The following is a 20,355-nucleotide window of genomic DNA, read 5'->3' as shown; positions in this document are numbered from 1 at the left end:
ACGCCCATTTCACGGAAAATTCATATTCAGAGGCAATTCAAATACAAAACTCAAAATTGTACCAACAAGCGTTAATCTCCCAGTTACAGTTGGGATTAGCAAAGTGGAAATGACTGGCCTAAAACTCCAGTTTGACACATGTAGTGAAGGTTATAGCACAACTGTCTTATGTAAAAACATTCACATTTGTAAGCTTACTAACTTTGACCTAGTTTTACAAGCAATGTAACTTTACATTTGATTTGAACATACACCTTGAGGGGCCTTTGCTCTAACCTGAAAAAAGGTGCCCCCTATATATATAGCTTGCTGTAACCTAGTTTAAGCATTAAGATGATTTAGCACGTTGAGCTTAGCACTGTCATCTATCTGATTGCGAACCAAAATATTCAAACTTGAAAATAAACCTCTAAAAAAAGTGCACTGAAAATTAAAATATGGAGTCTGACTCAGCATGCGTGCGTCAGTTTGGACAGTGTCACATGATTATGGGCACAGGGCATCAATCTGCATCATTATCTTGAATATTTTATGACTGGATGATATTGCTATGTAATTTGGTCAAAGTAGCAACTATTTGCCTATTCATATTCATGCAGCTACAATAATGACAAAACATTCTAACTTTATCCCTCTGCAATTCAGTCCATGAGAAAAACAAACCACAAACACACTAAAACAAACCCACTTTATTCATAATACATTTTAATTAAATTGTCTCTCTTTTTATGAAGTCTCATGATTAAAAGTAATGTTCATTTCAACCATGTTTCCTTTATAACCAACTAGTCGTCTATCATTCTGAAGAAAAGTAAACGTAAAAGGGATAAATTAAAAGAAAGTTATGAAATACAGTTTTGATCTTGTGAGCCTTCAGGACGATGAGGCTTTCAGGTTTGAGTCTGGAGGTGGCTCTGAAGCGAACGGGAGGAAGTAGTCTTTGGCAAATTGGAAGACGTCATCTGGTTTCCTCAGCAACAAGAACTGCAGGAAGTCAGATATGATAGCACGGATCTCTGGGTGCTTTCTAAAGTACGAGCCATGGTCCGCCTTCAGCTCCTCCTGCCACAGGGAGACATTCACACATATTCACATGGTGTTTTATTGAATAGGAGGAGATGTGTGAGAGACCTGATTATTCAGCTCCTCTCAAGTATATTTAAATCTACTCTCACCTTTCTGTCCAGGAACTTAGACCACATCTCCATGTCTTCTTCCCAAACAAGGGGGATTTTTTCAAAACCTAAAATTTTAAAAACACACACACACACACAGCCACACACTTGATCAGTCACTGATGGAGGTCTGAGGAACACTTTTTTTCATTGTCAGTGTGAGGAAGAGATAAGACGGAGACATCAGACACTTTCTCTGGATAAGCAATTAAGATAAAAAGGAGAAAAAAGAAAAAGTCGACAAGGAGGCCATAACACACTAAATGTTTCAGGAGCGAAGTTATCTTCCGTCCATATCCTTCTCCCCCGAATCAGTAATTACCTTTTTCCGGCTGTGATGGCAGATGCAGAAGCCTTACAGTGACTGGTGATCCCACGTGCACTCTACTGGCCAAGTGCCTGATCAGAAGAAATGAATGAATTCATCAAGTAGCATAAACAGTTTCTTTCTTTTTTTTTTTAAATGCATGCATCGTCATTTAAAAAAATCAGGTAACAACATTTTCGATATTTTATCACGCAAGCCTAATCAGCGGTTGACTTGTAAACACTAAAATAATTGAAATAGTGTCAAATCAACAGTCGTAGCCTACTTGTGGTGGGCAGTGTCTACGAAGTTTAAGAACCTTAAGAAGCTGTCATTGAACCTACCCGTCCTCCAGGAAGTAGCACTGCCAGGTGGTGAGGCTTTCCTCCACAGAGTGAATAGTCCTCTGCATCCCAAACACCTCCACCGTCTCACCCCCGATGTCCAGCTCCTTCACACCCAGCTCACTCTAAACACAGGCACACGTATAATCAGAGTTCACTTTTCATAAGAGTCATTGACAGAACAAGAAATCGTATAAACACTTACAAGGGTGATTTGGGACATGTGTAACTCCTGGTTCAAGGAGATGAAGGTCATGTTCTGGGGCACCTTCTTCCTCAGAGCGATCAGGCGCATCAGCAGCAGGGTGGAGCCCTCTGTTACCAGCCCTCTTATGACAGATTTGGGATAAGAGACACTCTCCTTCGTCACCTCCTGTATGCACGTTCACACACAAAAAGGATGGATGGTAGAGTAGTATTGAGAGAAACAAGAGTCAAATCGCAACAATTTCTGAGATGTTGTTTTGAACAGTCATTTAATCCCAGTTTTGCTAAATAAAAGCCGCTTTGTTGTCTAAGGTTTTACGACAAAGCCATAATACAGTAAAGCATCTATTCAAAAATACTAATGTTTACTATAGGTCTTGGGATAATAAAATGTATTTGTTATTGTTGTCAGGATTTTAGACTGTTAAAGCTCACTCTACAAATTCCTCTCTCACCTCTCCTACAGTGGTAACTTTATTAATCATCATCTGCCCGTCATGCTGCACCATGTGACACCTCTTCTCCAAGGTGTGGCCTTCAAGCTGAAAAAGGGCATTTAAAAAAAAGAAGTGCAAAATGAAACCAGAGAGTTGTGGCACGGCAATGTCGACCGACAAGGGCACAATGTTTTCAGCTGATCAAGGTGTGTAGGTGAAAGCCCGCAATGACTTACCTTGACAAACTCGTGGTAATCTTCCTCCAGCACCTCCAGGTTTGTAGTCAGGTAGGCTGAAAAATGTTCAATAATGAAACGTTATTTATGTAGCCCCTTTCAAAACACAGTTACAAGGCTCTTTATAATTAGGAATATATTAGGAAACAGTTAAAAGCAATTAGAAGATCGCACAACTTTACAGTTAAAAGATTAAAATAATTGGCGAGGTTAGACTAATAAAAAATAGGTGAATTCAGAAATTCATTCCTGAGAAAGCACACCTCTAAATAGGTGTCTTTTATAGAGATTTAAAAGAGGATGAGGAGTTTGCCGGACTGATCTCCTCTGGGAGGTTGTTCCAAAGCGTGGGAGCCCTGATAGAAAAGGCCCAGTCACCTTTAGTCCTAAGTGAAATGGTTAAAATAGGGCTTTCAGGCTACCTGAGGACCTCAGGCTACCGTCTCCACATATGGTATTACAGTTTTTCTCCATAGCTTTGGGTCATTTCACGAAACAGAAATGACATTCTCAAAACCACACGTGCAAACCTCCAAACCACTGGGCACTTGTTCACAACAGATTGGAATATCTCATTCCTTTAATCAAATTGCAATTGTATTAGCACATCCTTGCAATGACAAGTACAATTTCCAACAGCTTGCACAAATTTCAAATGATTTAGAACACCTTTGCAAACGGTTAGGTACAATTGCCTTCAGTTGGCCCAATTACCAATTGAATATATATTGCTGGTGAAAACTGACTGTCGCTTCTCAGTCAAGTGGTTGTTCTCTGCAGAACATGTTGGCATAATTTCATTGTTTACATCATCACCTGCACAATAGTTCACTCTACTGTCAAAATCGTACAGGCACATAATACCATGAAAAACATCATGGTATATACTGTAATAAGGATATCTTGGATCATTGGCCTAATTTTCAGGTGCAACTAGAACTTTAGTAATCAAGGTTGAGTTTCACACATCTGATCACCAATCACACAGTAAGTTTACAGTTGTTCTCAATTGCTTTGGCTCATTTCACGAAACAGAAATGACATTCTCAGAGCTCTAAGTGCAACTGGCAAAATAGCCCATATGGTTCAGCACAACTACATAGATCACCTTCAAAAGGTCATATCTCACTATGCCAAATTTTAGTTTTGATGTGCTTATTGTTTGACAGTATATTGTGCTGTACACATTTTCTGTTACTGTAAGCACGGTGTATGGCAATTACTGTAACAATTTCCATGGCAGTATGAGTTCAATAAACATATTTTATGTGAAACCTTGAATTAATCTTTTTTCTGTTTGATACACATAATATTCTGGAAGGAAAACATCTACTGTAACCATTCAGTGACCATTCAAGGACTGAGCCAAGATTGAAATGTGCACATGAGGGATATTTCTATGGTCCACTGCCATACTGACAAAACATCTAAACATTTTGACCTGTAGTGTTTAAACAATGCCAAAGGGACATTTCATTTTGGGGGCACTGACTATTTGTATGAGAACAGGATTTAGTGTTGACTGATGAGTTTGCTGTTTTGGGAGAGATATGACCTTTTGCAGGTCTGCTATGGAGTTTTGCTGAACCATCTATGTTATTTTGAGAGATGAGCCACAGCAATCGAGAAGGAAATTTTCATTTTGGGGGCACTGACTATTTAAATGAGAAAATGATTTGGTTTTGAAACTTGAGTTAACTGTTTTGGGTGAGATATGACCTTTTGAAGGTGATCTATGTAGTTGTGCTGAACCATATGGGCTATTTTGCCATTTGCACTTAGAGCTCTGAGAATGTCATTTCTGTTTCGTGAAATGATCCAAAGCAATGGAGAAAAACTGTAAAAGATCTGAAAAGTACTAAGGAGCATGTCCAGAACTGGCCTCAAAAGTCAGAAATAAAATCTTAAAATTTACCGGAAGCCAAGGAAGAGAAGCTCAAATCAGAATAGTGTTCTCCCTTTACAATAAACAGTGTAGTTGGCCGAGAGACCTCAACAATGCAAATTAGAAAAACAAGGCCAAATTAAGAAAACAACGTCATCCATGTGATGACACATGCGCTGCAAAATGCAACAACACAGGCAAATACAGAGACGCACTGCAAATTGTGAAAGCACGGGACCCAAAAAAAGTGATAAACCTGGTTGTAGTTCAAGGCTTTGTGAAGTTCCACCACCACTGAAAAGTAGCAGACCTCAACAACCTCACAAATGTGTTTTCAAATTGATGAGGTTGTTTTCTTAATTTGCACCAGTTTTTTTTCTATTTGCATGTGTTTTCTTTATTTTCAGTGCGTTGAGCTCTCTGGGCCACCATACATGTGTATAATTTGACAAAACAATGGAGATTCAGGAGTGACCCCTGCCTCCCCCGTCACCTGTCACTGTTGTTCCGCAGGGGGAGCCGTCGATGGCTCCCTGGCTCTGAGCATGCAGCATCACACAGGGCTGCTGGATCCTGCGGGCAAACTCCAAAGTCACACTGAAGCTCCCCACATGTCTGCCGCCCTCTGACACAGTCACCAGAGAGTCTGCAAACACACACCTCAGCAGGTCCACAGGCTCTGCAGGGGACAGAGGGAGCTTAAGGTTGGAGAACAGAGCCACAATGGGCAGCTTTTATTAAAGAAATGGTAAAGACGACAAATCTCATTTCTGATCTCTGCTCCCATGAAATGCACAAACTCTATGTGGCTGATGTGTCAAAACCAGGTGGCGCTGACTCTCAGACATAGACAGGTTCTGTTTACTGTTGAGGCTCCAGACTCATCACAGACAATAAACAGGAAACTCTCTCACCAATGCTGGACATGAACGCGATGGCTTCAGCAGAGGCTTTGAGCTGGGCTCCTTGCCTCACAGTTAAAGCTCCTGCAGGAGTCTTCTCCTCCAGCGAGGCTTCCATCGTCTGTGCCTTTACCTCAGGCAGATACTCCAGGACGTCAAACAGGATCAGCTCTAAGAGAAGGAACGTTGAGACACTGAGCTTGTTGTTGTCATCTCTAGTGGTTTGTATCGTCGGTACTTGTTTCTACAGCCTCGTCCGCCAGGACATAGAAGGCGAGCGCGTCCCTGTAGTCATGACAACGACGCTGCAGTACCATAGAGAAGGTTGTACGTGCGCGGTCGAACATTGGAATAAATTACCGTAATACCTGTTCACATCATGCCACAAAACTCTTCTCCCATCTACAGGGAGCGGAAGTCTATTGACATCACAGGAACGAAGCTAGTCGTGACAAAAACAATAATTGAACTAGAGCTGCGAGCAGCACTGTGCGTGTGTTTTGTGCATCGTGGGAAGGAAAAACCCTCCACTTCCTGCGTCCGTGACGCGGCGCTGGACCACGCCCACTAATCACGTATTACGGTCCACGGTGAACCTTTGATGTAAATCGATTTTAAAGTTGTAAAACGATGCTTACCTCCGTTTTGGCAGTAGGTGGTGCTATCACTACATACGGACTAAAAGATCTGTTCAGGTCAAAAACCCTGTCTTGTTTCTCTCCAGATCGAATCTAAGAAATCAAAGGAGTCTACGACCGGTGACACTGCAACATTAAAGAAAACTGAAAACAAGGAATTCTTTGCTTGATGATCCTTTGAAGTGTTAAATAGTAAATCGCAAACATTATTATTCCTTCAGCTTAACATATTCAGAGTGATCACCTGAACAACTAAACTCAACAGTGCAGTAAATCAAGGAAAAGACCATAATGGCACACAAGATGAATGACCAACAGCTGATCATTTGTCCGCTGTACATTGCAGGACTGAGGGCAAAGGAGAACGAAGAGAAGAGCAGACAAGAACTGCAGAAGATGAAAGAAATGTTCATCATGCACGACGCCGAGTAAGAGTGTGCAAGAGAAAACAACTGTGGTTGTGAGTGTTGTGTACAACTGTAGACGGTGAAAGAAAAGTTAAAATGGACAGAAGAGTTGTGCGAGTATTTAAATTGAATAAAAACTGGAGAAAACTTCAGGAGAGATACAATGAGGTCAAAGCAAAGCTGAACACCAGTTGTAGTTGTCACCAAGAACAACACGACTTAGATGTTGCAAAATGATATGGAATAAGAATAATAATCACTTAAACAGAAAGTACTGACGCTTATGAAATGTTTCCTCTATGTCCAAATGGATTAATATTCTATAATGTAGTTTACACCCTCCATATAAATAAGTTAAAGCTTAGTTGGTCTTGTTTCATGCATTAATTACTCATCTTTTCTTGCTCTCATAAAAAAGGTGCTGCAAAATAAAGAGACAGTATAAAGCCTTAATAAAACCGCCACCAGTGAACTTTATTCTATGACAAAAGTCTGGAAAAGTATAAATGGCAATACATGTTATTGAGAGATAATTAAGAAAGATTAACATTATTGAAAACACTTAAGAAAACCCTTAAAAATACATCATAAATTCAGACATAAAGTAAGCAGTTTGCATGATTTCTGGAGATTAAGCTTCATGTGGTGACAACACAAGTGATTTCCTCAGGGTGAACCTGACCTCAGGCATCTGCTTTGCTGCTCCACATTGTCCAGGGCCCTCTTTCTGGCTTACTTCATCATTCACACGGTGGAGGATGGTGGTGATATCCTCATGCCTTGAATAAATATAATGTACAAAAACATTACTATAACCACCATGGCACAGATTATGATCAAATAGTGCACAGTACACACGGTGCATATTAATGGTTATGGTCAAACTACATATTTCATTTAGAGTTATGCATTTACCTGAAACAGCCCTCCTTCAGCTGCTGACATACTGATTGGATGAACCAGCTCCCGTCGGTTTGGTGTCTATATGATACATGGTCCTCAACAGTAGCGAAAGCAACCAGAACATCAGCCTCTTCAGGAATGAATCGTGAGGGTGAATCATCAGCCTCCAGGTCTTCAAACAACACTCCAGGCTGTGTGCGCGGTCCCTGGCAGGCCTGGATCAGGAACACTTTGGGTTTGCCCGTGAGGGCCGACTGGTCGCTGGACTTGAAAGTTTGAGTTATTTGTTTAATGGAGAGGGGCTTCTTATCCGTCCCCAAGACTACGCCCTTTGATCCATGGCTCAGAATGCAGCAGATGAAGGCATCTCCATGCTTCAGAGGAGTCTGCTGAGGTTCAGCGAACTCGCTGCCAATCCACTCCGTAACATTGAACTCCTGCAGCCTGGAGGGGTCGCTCAGAGCGGCAAAGTGCCTCAGCGCTCGCTCCATCTGGTCCTGGGTTTGGTCTTTACACATCAGCACTCTGAAGCGTAGCCAAGTGAACACCTCTGCCAAACATTCTGCAGGACAGGGATACAAAAAAACAACTAAGTTAACTTTCAAGCACTAACAACCGAGAGACTGGTGTGAAACAGTGCAGCCGTCTGTTATGTAACATACCAGCATCTTTACTGGTTCCTCTTCTCTTTGTGCCATCCATGAAGTTCTCATTGTTTATGATGACACAGAGGCCAACGGGCTGGCTCTTCAACAGGTACCGCTCCTCCTTGAAACAATGAAAACAATAGAACACAAACATAAAAAGACTTATAATTAAGAGTTGAGTTTTCACTGGATTACATTTTGTGTCGTATTATACTACTATATTACAAAGCAAATATTCTGTGGCTAGTTTTACTTTCTTTATTCAAAAGTGGAGTCTTGCAGTTTCAGAGCAAGACTTATTGATTTGAGAAATCCAAGAGCCGAGGTTCCATGTGTGCACAGAAGCAGCGAGAGCACCAGGAGAGCAGAGGAAGCTGGAGCGCAGGTGTATTTGAGTGAGACCACTACAAAATCAATAAGTCCTGCTTTTAAAACTGAAAGATCACGTTTTTCAATGAAGAGAGCAAAAAAATAAATCCCATCATATTTTATATGTTAATACAAAGCACTACGCATCTGTCTGGAGATATTAAGAACCAAATATGACCTGGGATTATCTGAGGAAAAAGTATACTTCGAAAGTACTACTCATGCATGGTCGCATATCATGTGCTATTTGAATATCAGGCAGAGATCTTACCCTCTTGAGCCTCTTGCTCTGTGGTGATGTAGCATCTGAGGAAACCAGAGTGAAACTGAATTACATCTCCAAACATGAAACATGTTTTGGTGTAAGCTCCATGTTAAACACACTATAGGCTCATATCAATCTGTGTATGTCAACATACCTGCTGACTCTTGGACAGGGTGGCAGGTGACCCGATGGCAGGCGTCATTCAGCTGCATGCTCTTCAGCTTAGGGTAAGTATTTATTATGTCCTCGTCGGTTTGCAGGAGGTCCATGAAATGTTGGCAGGAGTCCTCTCCTTTGTTCATGATCTTATCCATGAGCTCAACGGCGTGTCCCTCCACATCTTCCTTGTTGATGCTTTTCAGGTTGTTGTACTCCCGTTGGGTTATCAGGTTTTTCTCGTGAACTTTGTTGAGGATCAGCCTGTAGTCTGCACACAAAGCCGTCAAAACGGCTGTTTTATTGCACCGCAGAGTGTCTTTGGCTGACATGTTGAATCTGAGATAACAACACAGAGTAAAACAACATTATCCAGGAGAACAGCTACACAAAAGTATCTTTATTTTGGTTCATATTGAAGTAGGGCTGAAAATGTATCGAAAAAGTGACTGATAACCTTAACTAAACTAAAACCCGAATGGGGGGAGCCTGCCCTATACTGAAGTACATGGGTTTTTGGTTCATGGAGTACAACTGTGAACATACTGTTCTGCAACATATGCAGTACATATACATATACATTGTATGGTAGTACCATTGTAGTATCTCTATATGACACATTGGCAAGAACAACTTCTTCTGCCAACTTTGATTTAAAATCAATAGTTTATGATGAAGAAGAGATGATTTGGTTTTTAATGTATGTAAATGGTTGATAGCAAGTACGAATTTGAAACATTTTAACTTTCTTCACTCTAAACATTCGTGCATCACGCAGTTATACAGTCAGAATTCAACCTGAGCTAACTTAAACCCGTTTCTACGATCATCCAAAATATCTTAAATGAAGAACTGTAGTGTAAACTAATCGAAGAACAGCCTGATCAGACAAAGGCTTTGTGAACCTACCTTCAGGAAGTGTTCCAAGTCTTCCCTCCACACACACTGCCTCCAGTCCAGTGGAGTCTCTCCGGCACGTGACTACCACCTACGGTCGAGGAGGGGGAACAACGGAGACAGCACAGAGCGCAAGCCAAAGGGGATGTTACTTCTGTGTTTTCCCACCACAAGCCCCAGGGGGAGCAATGAGCCGTGAAGTTACAATCACTCCTGAGCGAAACCGAAGAAGAATGCAACTTTCTTCTGTTGCAGAATAATATCAACAATTTCACAAAGTAGCGCAACAGTCCCTGGTGGTCTAGTGGTTAGGATTCGGCGCTCTCACCGCCGCGGCCCGGGTTCGATTCCCGGTCAGGGAACTCACTTTTGGTTAACTGATCCTGATATAATCTTGTGTTTTACTCGCTTGCTCGAGGGATAATTCCAATGAGCACATTGGCATCCAGCAAACGTACAGAATCAGAGAGAGAGAGGGAGGTGGTCGGTCTCCTGACGATCTGTACAGTATGTGACGTCATACTTCTTCTTTCTTCAGAAATGTGTCACTGTCTTCTGTCTGTGAGGGAAAGCGACAGGGTGGAAGGACAACAGACGGTAACAGCCTCTTTTAAATCACATTTACAATGGAACTGTTATTCTATTAAAATATGTACTGTATAGGATTAGGTGTAACTTACCCATGAGAGAGACAATAGTTCTCGAGTATGTTTATTTATCTTTTTTGAGAGAGTGGGGAAGCTGAGTGTGTAAACAAAACCCTGATAACTTAATTTATTGTTTATTTTATGAGGCGAAATTTGAAAGTTTCTGTATGTGTTGTTAATATGTGCGTTGTTAACACTCACAATCAGATGTAACTTAGAGGAGAATTGTGTGAAGATTGTGTTTGATGGGTCAATCCACCTCTACGTGTGAGCTCTTGAAAGGGGAAGTCTAAAAAGCGAGGAAATTATTCAGTGTGGAGGAGTATGTCTGTTCTTTCTGTGACTCATTGCAGCTTTTACAGTTTGTTCATGCATCGCTCTCACTATGTGTGTGTGTGTGTGTGTGTGTGTGTGTGTGCGTAAAACCTGTAGGTCGGCTGTGATGCTGCTCTTGGTTCTCTGGTCCAGTTTCCTGGTTTTGTGGCCATCACAAGGCGGTGGGTGACATTTTGACACTGCAGACCACAACGTCAACTGCTAATACAACTTCAGCGTCCGCACCACAACAATCCCACACACAGGCGCTCACACTCACATCCTGATGGATCATCATACACGGCTATGACAATTAAAACCAGCTCATCTGAACCATGTTTTGTAATTCAGATGTTGCTTTTATCATCAAGGTGGTGTTGCACTGTCTCTTGTGTTTAAGGAAACAGTTTTCAATTACCACTTCGATGAAAACAAAATTACCCAGAAACCTAGCATTGTTAGCAAACAAACTTCAACTTCTTTTTCGACAAAAACACGGAGCTGGTGCGGAGGAGGAGGCGGCCATGTGTAGTTTGAGCGGTCAGGGTCGTGTCAGACAATCCGAACGCACAGTGTGAGCATATCATTTGTGAGTCCAGGATTCGCATCTCAGACGATTCACTCACACACATGGTGAGGCGGAATTTAGCAACAACATTTCTAAAGTGGTATAGTGTATGCCCAGCTCTTTGTTAGGTGTGTATTATGCAAAAGTTGGGCATCATGAGGACATCATGAATCCCCGGAAGCAGCAGCTGGATGACAGAGGAGGCGTTTTTGGAGGTTGAGGCACAGTGTTTTCTGTGTGGGAGAGGAGCTCAGCTTTGCACATGTTTTACACAAACAAAAAACCAACAAAACACTTGAGGAAATAAACAATTTGAGATGCACAAAAAGCAAAAATGCCCCCAGGACATCACGTGGCATTAAAACAAATGTGCTGTCTTTTGGTTTAGACATTGGTTTACAGCAATCAGATTAGTATTCAGATCAGTAATCAGAATAGTTGGATGCAAAGAGTGTTCCATCAAGATGCATCCTCTAAAATGTGGAAGTGGCACAAGTAAGGAAGTCATAGCAGTGTTTAAATTAGACAGCGTAGACAGATTAGAGAGAGTAGCTGCTGTTGAGGCATTTTACTCATAACTACAAATGTCAACTTCACTGTGGTGCTAGAGGAAGTATCAGGGGATTACCAGCTCACCAGTCATGGATGTCTATCCTCTGGGGAGCACGAAAGTCTGTAAATATTTCATTGCCAATGTGTCCAGTAAATGTTGAGGGATAAAATAAGAAAACACATGGCTGTCTTTTGAAGAGAGTCATATTCTTACTCACTTATGAATTGGATTTTCGAACCAGACAGGCAGAATGAGTTTAGTAGGCACTAAACCAAAGTAAAACTTGGTAGAAATGAACGTTTTCAGAAACAATAAACCTGTAAAGCACGATAGGAAATAAAAACTTGAAACTCATATTATGTCTCCTTTATTTTTTATGGACTTTATCTGCACGCTACCGATTGCAAGTTAGAACATGGCAATAAACGGCTAAAAATCTGTCTTACTACTGGTTCCCCTCATGCTTTAAGTCTAGATGAACTGTGTGTTCTCCCAACAGCTATGGAGGGCAACGATCAGGACGTCTGTCAGGGGGAAAAGGTTATGGAGGAGGTAAGGATCGAAATCAAACACTCCACATACACGGTAGAAAGTTTGCTGCAAGTATAACGATTTTTGTTTTTGTTTGTTTGAAAAACTATTTCAGCTCCACGTGCTTGACTTCATGAATTCTATGCTCCTTGAAGACTCTATAGAGCTGACCGATGTACGTGAAACCTTCATCTGCCTCCTTTACCCAACAAATCTACTCAACTGCTCCTGGTCATTCCTCACATTAGAGAAGGATATGCAGCTCTCTGTCTCTATCAGGTACTCATATGGTTTTTATATCCTAGATGAACCATAACACAATCATGTTCCACAAACCATAAAATGTGCCATGTTTAATGTGGAAAACTGTTCAAGTTTAAAAGATGAAATATGAATACATTTAACACAAGGGCAAACTCATCTATATCAGTTGCTTTGAAGGTTTCCCTGTGTGTTCATCCAGTGTCTGCCACGATACCACAACAGTTAAGACTCTGAGCCAATCGCCTGTGGAACGGGTCGGATCAAGGTCTTTCGATCTGGAGCAGCATGAGGAGTTACATGTAATACTTCAATTTAACATGACCCAGCATGACAAGTATAGAGTCTACACCTACTCATACAACAAGGACACACTGGGTGAGACTCCAGAGTAAACTGTTGATCTGTTCTTGAGTATTTGAAAATGTCAATTTGACAGATGGTCTTAATTAATGAATAATGCACAAGGTATCACTTAACTTTTATTTCACTTGACTCAGCAGTGGACAAAAATATGTTTAATATAATATGTGAACAGTGCAAATGGGAAGAATATTACCAATAAATGATCTTAACGATGCAAAAAGTGCCCCCTGGAGGTCACATGGTATTAAACAAATGTGCTGTCTTTTAGTTTAGACATTGGTTAACAGCAATCAGATTAGTATTCAGATTAGTAAACAGAATATTTGGATGCAGAGAGTCTTCCGTCGAGATGCGTCCTCTAAAATGTGGAAGTGGCACAAGTAAGAAAGTCATAGCAGTGTTTAAATTAGACGGCGTAGACAGATTAGAGACAGTAGCTTCTGTTTAGGCATTTTACTCATAACTAAAAATGTCCACTTCACTGTGGTGCTAGAGGAACTATCAGGAGATCACCAGGCCACCAGTCATGAATATCTATCCTCTGGGGAGCATGAACGTTTGAAAAATATTTCATGGAAATATGTCCCGTAAATGTTGAGGGATAAAATCATCATTCTAGTAAACTGAAGGTTTGTGTTACGATAATCCACAGCAGAACTTTATATTGAATGATTTTGTGCCACAGAGGTCGTCCCCCCACCCTCAAACATCTCTGCAGCATTCAAAGATGGAGACCTATTGGTGAGGTGGGCTGAATCACGCCCCTTTTGCTTTGAACACCAGCTAGACCTGGGTAACCAGGTACAGTACATGTCTGTCTGTGTGTGAGGATGACTGTGGAGGTTACATTACATCACATTACATTTCATTTAGCTGATGCTTTTATCCAAAGCGACTAACAATTACAATTAGTGCATTCAGCATCTATTTGAATTATTACCTCACCCAAGGAGGGTAGGTTTTCATCTGCGTTATTTATTTATTTTTAGGATTACCCAAAGCTACTCAATGGGTTGCCATGAAACATGGAAAGCATGCAGTTTTGTAAATTTCTTTGACATCGTGAGATGGGTCGTTTTTCCACTTTTTCCTTAATTTCTCAGAGAATAATTCATGAATCTTGAATGAAATAAATCATATGGTGTTTTTCAGATTTTTGTGATTTTTCCCAAGAATTAAACAGAGATTTCAAGCATGTACTTAAAGCTAATATCTATGAAAAGGTGAAATTTGGTGTGGATATGGATAATGGTTTGGATTTTGTGAATCCATTGTTAGTAGGGGGTGGATTCAGTATCTTTTTCAGATACTGAACGGTGATAAATAATCATTTCAGCTTTACCAGAGAATGGATATTTTACCTGTGTTTAGTGTGAGCAGTTTGTAGATCATTTGTGTGTACATGGTATATATATCTGGTCTCAATGTGCTGATTGAGTGGCCAATTAGCTTTGGTAGAGGTATGTGCTCACAGAGTGTCCTTCTTTCTGCTAAGGAATATTTCCATCTAGTTTGTTTGTCTGTTTTAAAGTTAGCAGGATAACGCATAAACCCTCACTTTCTACAACATTGTGAGATAGGGAATTTTACAACATTTCCATAGATTTCTTAGATAATAAAAACCATAGATCTTGATTAAAATTAATTAGGCATGTTAAGGGGACTGCTATTAATGATTGGTGCAATTTGGTGCAGATCCCCCCAAAAGTCTGGACATAGTGTTTTAAATGTGGTTTTATAAGGAGACTGTTGGGCCTTTGAATAGTTATGCGCTTTACTCTCTCTTTGTTTGTGCTGAGGGAGGCTATGTTTTCATCTGTGTCGGTTTCTTGAACTGAAGAATATTTTCCTGACAGGAGCCTCCTAAACAGCTGAAATCCCAGCTGTCTTACACAGAGCTGAGTGCGGATCCTACCTTCACCTACAGAGTGAGGATGAAGAAGAGGAAGCTGGACTTTTGCATCGAATCTCAGTGGAGTGAATGGAGTCCCACTGTCTGTGAGTGATATCACCTCAAATAGATATTAACTAAAAACTAGTGTCGACTTATTGTTGACATCTTTATTCATTTGTTGATTAGTTGATAACTTGACACATGAATATGCGAAAGGTTACAGTTATTGACACAGGGATCCTAATACTCATGTGTGCATCTGTTTGTAGCGGTGGAACCGTCAGGTGTGCCAGACAAACTCAACACCCTGTCCATCATCTCGATTTCATTTGGAATACCCATGATCCTCCTGGCTTTGCTGCTGTTTCTGCGCCATCAGAGGTACACAAACACACAAACACACTGGTTCAGAAAAAAAATACAGCTTCTCACAGACTCCTCACAGCCTGATACAGAAAGTATGTCCTCCATTTTGAGTGTGAAACTGGACTGCGTGAGGCCGAAGTCAAATCTGACACTTATGTCAGCAGACACAGTCAAGTTAGGTGAGAAAACAAAGGGCAGGAAGGAGAAGTCCAAGGCCTGTAGGGCTGGGGCAAGTGTTGTTATTCTATGATAAGCCACCGCAAAACACAACACTCTAAAGCTACCTTGCAATATGTTTGTGTCTGTGTGTTTTAGGGTGTCTAAACTTCTGTTTCCTCCGATTCCTCGCCCACCGCCTAAGTACATAAATTACCTGGAAGAAAATGACCCTTTCAATGTAAGTACACACCCTCATATCATGTCAGTCACTCACCAAGCCACATTCATGAACGAAGGGTGCCAGTGTTTTGCTTCTTCTGTCGTGTTTCCAGTTCTCCCCTCCTGTGCAGCCTTCTAAGGCTGAAGAGGAGATCACTAAGGTGACGGAAGAAGAGGAGAACCCTTTAAAGAGATTTTAAAAGTAATGTGGGGAGGACACTTTCAAATTTACAGTATTTACACCGACCTAACACCAACAACATTTCCCCTCAAATTTGTTGATTGTATGCGTATGAATGTGGGAGTGTATTTGTGTGGGGAGGTGTGTTTTTTTTTGGGGGGGGGGGGGGGGGGGGGGTCTTGAGTTTTACAGCCTTATATTCAATGGTCTCAAGGTCAATAGTGTTAGCTCAGGTTTGCACCTTTATATTGTCCAATACTTGTTGGCCGCTTCGCTTGTCACATCTTAGCTTAGGGTAAACAAAACTTTGTGGATATGGTTGAATCTTCACACGCATTCGCATTTGTCTACACATGTATAAATCTCAATGCACTTTCATTTCATAAATTTCAGAACGCATTTGCAGCTTCTTTTATAGGCTTTTGAGAAACACACACACACACACACACACGCACACATTTGTACAGCTATCTTAGTGAGGAAATTCATTGGCATAATGCATTCCCTAGCCCCTTACCCTAACCCTAACCATCCAAACTAAATGCCTAACCCTGAGCCTCAACCTAACCTCAACCTAATTCTAACCCTTAAACCAAGTCCATTAAAGGGGGTCACAAAGTGATGACCGGTCAAAAGGTCATCACTTTCACAAAATGACCTCACCTTGAGGTTGTAAACTCAAACCGGTCCTCATAAAGATAGCTGTACAAGAGTAGACACACACACATACACACACACACACACACACACACACACACACACACACACAAATACACGTACACACACACACACACACACACACACACACACACACACACACACACACACACACACACACATATCTCTCTACCTGAACCAGCAGCAGGTCACTGGCCCTGAAATGTGGAACTAGAGCTTTGACAAAAAGTGTGTACCTTTTTGTGTGTGTGGAATAAAGTTTGGTAATGCATCATCTGCTCTTTTTGAAATCCAGTCATTCATTTATTAATTTACTCAACCTTTATTTGCACAGAATGTTCCAGTTTGCAGTCCCTATTATAGCAGTTCATTGTTTACAGGATGATATCAGCAAAAGCAAAAATCTAGCATTAAGACACTTACATATCTGACAATAAAACATAATTATAAAAACTCTAAAAAAAAAGAAAGAAAAAAAGACAGCATTAAAAAAAGTATGAAAACGAAAAAATTGGATGAAGAATGAATCAACGCAAGAGCAAAAGTTTGACATTTGCTAGTTTTGCTTACTGGCAGAGCTTTAGACGAGACGATGATGAGAACACCACTGTTACAACATCTTTCCATTAAACATGAAACTACAGTTAGCTTAGCTTAACATAGCTACACACTACGTTGACTGCTTTCATTTAAGGACTTTTGAAGTTCTTCTCACCCACCTCAAGGACAACCTACACTCTTCTACAGGATCTGAAGAAACTTCTTGATATTAATCTCATAAAGCTATTTGTTCTGTCTAACTCAGAGAGACGTGTGTCTAAAAAGTAGTACGAAAGTTTGACTTTTTTTGGTTGGGACTTCCTCTATATATAATTAGAAAGATAAAAGGGTCTACCAACAGACCAAGGTATCGATGAATAACCTCCATTGTTCAAAAGTGTAATAAACTGGACTTGTATGAGCCTAACAAACTGAGCCAGGTTCAGCCACAGAGCAACAAACACATACATTATCAATGAGAATAAAGTATTACAGCAACAATGAACAGAATCACTGAAATGAACAAAGAAACAGAGAACAATTACAATGAGCTGATGCTAAAGTGACGCAAATAAAGATTAAAAAATGAAACACCGAAAATATATGAAAATATTCTGCAGGCATATCTCATCTTCAGTTTTTCCGACTGATTAACAGCATTGGTCCACTCGTCTGAAGGCACAACCTTAACAGACAGACCGGCTGCCGCTTCCACCGCTGTTCCTGCCACTGCCGCTGCTGCCGCTGCCGCTGCTGCTCATTTCCATGTAAACAAACTCTGTAGAGGAAACAGCTGGAACTGTAAGATAACCGAGTGAGGAAGTCATGAGGGACAAAAAACATTTCACTGCTGTGTTGTGGGAATTTCTGTAAAATCAAACAGAAAGTCCCTTGGAGTGACCCCTGGAGTGAAAACCCTAGCCAAGATGTCCGAGACACCATCAAGTTTCAGGCTCTCCCCGGCCATAAAAGCAAAGTCCCTGGAGTGATAAACGTAAACCTAACATTAACTCACAGCTGACACTTAGGATAAACACATTTGCTTAACCCATCCTCTACATGCATGTCTGTTCTTCTTTTAATCATTACCCAAATGCAGAATTTTCCATCACAGCTGCAAAAGGAAACTTTGATTTACCACAAACACAAAAACACTGAAAAAACCACTCTTGTGTCTGCGTTTGTATTTGTTTGAGTTTTGATACACTTTTTCAACAATTATATTGTAACGTACTGAAAAAAGTGTGTGTGTGTGTTTGTGTGTCATACCTTGTCCAGTACTGATGTACTGTAGCTGTGTTCTGTCCAGTGGGTGTGTGAGGGGGACTGTTGTGACACCAAAGGCTGATCCTCCTCTGTAGTTCTCTATCAGTGTTTCCAGTGTCCCAAAGCTCTGCCGTCTGATGCCTGAACTCTGACAAACACAAACACACAAATCACAAATAACCTCCTGGTTTACATGTCTTTGAAGTGTGTTACATGTGCGATCTGGATGCAGATGTTCGCTCACCTGAGAACACCAGCCGTCGACGGAGTGTACGAGCCTGAAGGTGTACACAAACGGTGCTTTCCTGCAAAACACACATTTCAGAGATTTAAATGGTTTAGTGTGAAATGCGTAAAATGTGATTATATGTTCACACATGTTTGAATGGAGTGATTACCTCTGAAAGAGATTGTTAATGAACCTTGAGCAGAGGTTGTACCTGATTTCAGTTTCATGTTCAATGCCCTGAAGGTGAAACAATTTGCTCTGTAGCTTTGAGAAAAGTCACATATCACAACACATCACTTATTTAGAAAATTGTTCCTTGTTCAAGCACATTTGTGAACATCAAAAAAGCTTTGAAGCTAACATTCTCAACAAAATATGAATATACAAGTGACTAGTTTATCTAAATAAAAAAGATGAGATAAATGAACCTGATGTGTGAACAATCGATGTCGCAACATGAAGTTCAACTCTTTTCCACCGCGTGACGCTCTAAATGAACAGTATAAACCGGGGTTAATGGAGTTCAACTAAATAGTTTTTAATCCAGTCACAGATTGTTTCAACAAATATTTACTCACGTTCTTCAGAAATTCATTGATGTAAAATTAAAAGTCCAACAGCATTGATATCTGCCACTTAACACCCACATGCCCTCACAATCTCAGTTTACACTGGCATGATCAATGTAATGTTGTTCTTATATATCTGTTATAATAAGTTAATGTTTTTGTCAATTCATAAAAATCCCCTGTGGTTAGAAGTTAAAAACATTTGATACTTTAACATTTGAATATGCAATACATAATAAATATGAAACAACACAGCACTGCAAATTTCCCAGAGTCGGCAATCAAAGTCTTTCCGCTGGCAGGAAATTGTCATATAGTGTTTATGATATACATTGTTATTTAGTACACAGATTGAAATGTAACTCGTGTTTAAACATAACTCCTGTTTAAAAGGTTTATTATTGAGAAGAATTATATAGATATTTCTGAAAGTGAGCAGCATTTTGTGAAGCTTTTCCTGACAGTACAGTATTAAGGTGCCGAGGACCAAGGAATTCAACCCTAGTATCCATTAGAATAGGAAATTATAACAACAAGTATAATCCCTAAGAAGTTTAAAGCTTTAAGACATTATATCAATGTCTACGCCAAATGTACAGGGTTGAAACGTTTTACTAATGACTTATATCATATCTTTTTAGCAGACTGACTTTCTCAGCTGGACTGTACACAACATATCAACTGTAAATAAAGGAGGAATAAACTATTTAAATAAAAAATTATCCAACAAAACCTTAACTATTGCAACCCTCCCATCTCACCTCACACACAGACAGTAGGCCCCCTGCATGGTGTCGCTGTCTCTCAGCAGAAAGCTGCCATCACGTCCAAACCTCTCCAGCAGCCTCTCTGTGGCCTCACTCCCAATTCTCCCAAAGTAAATGGACCGAACCAGCTCCCCCTCCTGCTCCATGTCGCCTCTGAGGCCAGCACTCATGTGAACGTAGGACGGTGCAGGTGCAGCAGAGAGCTGTGGCAACAGAGTGTGTGAAAGACGAGCGTCTCTGGTTTTCACACTTATCTGTCAAGCATCCTGCAGCCCATGCCGTGCACTTTGTCTGAAGTAAAAAAAAAAGGTGGTCTGATAAAAAAAAAATCACTTGACAGGTCACAAAAAAGAACTACTACTTAATCCTCCCTTCTTGTCCTCATCACTAGCTTGCTCTCTGAAAACCTGTGTGTAAACGTTTGTTTGTCACACTGTTTTATGGCAATACATGTGTATTTCAACAGTGTAA

At 40.6% G+C, this 20,355-nt stretch overlaps 4 protein-coding genes and 1 non-coding gene across 11 annotated transcripts; 2 read left to right on the top strand and 3 right to left on the bottom strand.

Annotated features, from left to right (window-relative positions):
• Window positions 1-674: 674 nt before the first annotated feature.
• Window positions 675-7,311, bottom strand: catip (ciliogenesis associated TTC17 interacting protein). Of its 4 annotated transcripts, none has more exons than XM_053437728.1 (10): window positions 7,221-7,311; window positions 5,506-5,664; window positions 5,085-5,270; window positions 2,707-2,762; window positions 2,489-2,575; window positions 2,032-2,199; window positions 1,827-1,951; window positions 1,498-1,574; window positions 1,176-1,243; window positions 675-1,062 (listed from the first exon to the last, which is right to left on the bottom strand). In XM_053437728.1, exons 2-10 carry the CDS (start codon window positions 5,609-5,611, stop codon window positions 874-876), a joined length of 1,062 nt encoding a protein of 353 aa, XP_053293703.1. In that variant the 5' UTR covers window positions 5,612-5,664; window positions 7,221-7,311; the 3' UTR covers window positions 675-873. The 4 variants fall into 4 exon arrangements, with proteins under 4 accessions (XP_053293703.1, XP_053293702.1, XP_053293700.1 ...); XM_053437727.1 differs by lacking the exon at window positions 7,221-7,311 and adding an exon at window positions 5,854-6,025; XM_053437725.1 differs by lacking the exon at window positions 7,221-7,311 and adding an exon at window positions 5,862-6,023.
• casp20 (caspase 20, apoptosis-related cysteine peptidase) lies at window positions 6,992-10,079 on the bottom strand. The gene is made up of 6 exons (XM_053437721.1): window positions 9,788-10,079; window positions 8,877-9,217; window positions 8,729-8,763; window positions 8,104-8,209; window positions 7,454-8,003; window positions 6,992-7,317 (listed from the first exon to the last, which is right to left on the bottom strand). Exons 2-6 carry the CDS (start codon window positions 9,208-9,210, stop codon window positions 7,170-7,172), a joined length of 1,173 nt encoding a protein of 390 aa, XP_053293696.1. The 5' UTR covers window positions 9,211-9,217; window positions 9,788-10,079; the 3' UTR covers window positions 6,992-7,169.
• LOC128454355 (granulocyte-macrophage colony-stimulating factor receptor subunit alpha) lies at window positions 10,029-16,787 on the top strand. Of its 3 annotated transcripts, none has more exons than XM_053437723.1 (10): window positions 10,029-10,372; window positions 10,855-10,919; window positions 12,358-12,410; window positions 12,545-12,668; window positions 12,853-13,028; window positions 13,702-13,757; window positions 14,873-15,014; window positions 15,180-15,291; window positions 15,592-15,673; window positions 15,768-16,787. In XM_053437723.1, exons 1-10 carry the CDS (start codon window positions 10,205-10,207, stop codon window positions 15,852-15,854), a joined length of 1,065 nt encoding a protein of 354 aa, XP_053293698.1. In that variant the 5' UTR covers window positions 10,029-10,204; the 3' UTR covers window positions 15,855-16,787. The 3 variants fall into 3 exon arrangements, with proteins under 3 accessions (XP_053293698.1, XP_053293697.1, XP_053293699.1); XM_053437722.1 differs by having other exon boundaries at window positions 10,030-10,372; window positions 13,702-13,817; XM_053437724.1 differs by having other exon boundaries at window positions 10,036-10,372; window positions 12,505-12,668; window positions 13,702-13,817.
• On the top strand, window positions 10,066-10,137 carry trnae-cuc (transfer RNA glutamic acid (anticodon CUC)). Its single transcript has one exon. It is a non-coding gene; the product is annotated as a tRNA-Glu (tRNA).
• Window positions 16,788-16,792: 5 nt separating the features above from the next.
• On the bottom strand, window positions 16,793-20,355 carry LOC128454358 (SH2 domain-containing protein 1A). 2 transcript variants are annotated; one of them, XM_053437732.1, is made up of 4 exons: window positions 19,879-20,355; window positions 18,564-18,624; window positions 18,323-18,467; window positions 16,793-17,852 (listed from the first exon to the last, which is right to left on the bottom strand). In XM_053437732.1, the coding sequence occupies exons 1-4, from the start codon at window positions 20,052-20,054 to the stop codon at window positions 17,740-17,742; spliced, it is 495 nt and encodes a 164-aa protein (XP_053293707.1). In that variant the 5' UTR covers window positions 20,055-20,355; the 3' UTR covers window positions 16,793-17,739. The 2 variants fall into 2 exon arrangements, with proteins under 2 accessions (XP_053293707.1, XP_053293708.1); XM_053437733.1 differs by having other exon boundaries at window positions 16,793-17,831; window positions 19,879-20,342.

The sequence above is a fragment of the Pleuronectes platessa genome, chromosome 13 (assembly GCF_947347685.1).
Source record: "Pleuronectes platessa chromosome 13, fPlePla1.1, whole genome shotgun sequence".
Taxonomy (NCBI): domain Eukaryota; kingdom Metazoa; phylum Chordata; class Actinopteri; order Pleuronectiformes; family Pleuronectidae; genus Pleuronectes; species Pleuronectes platessa.
This window is presented reverse-complemented; position numbering and strand designations above follow the sequence as displayed.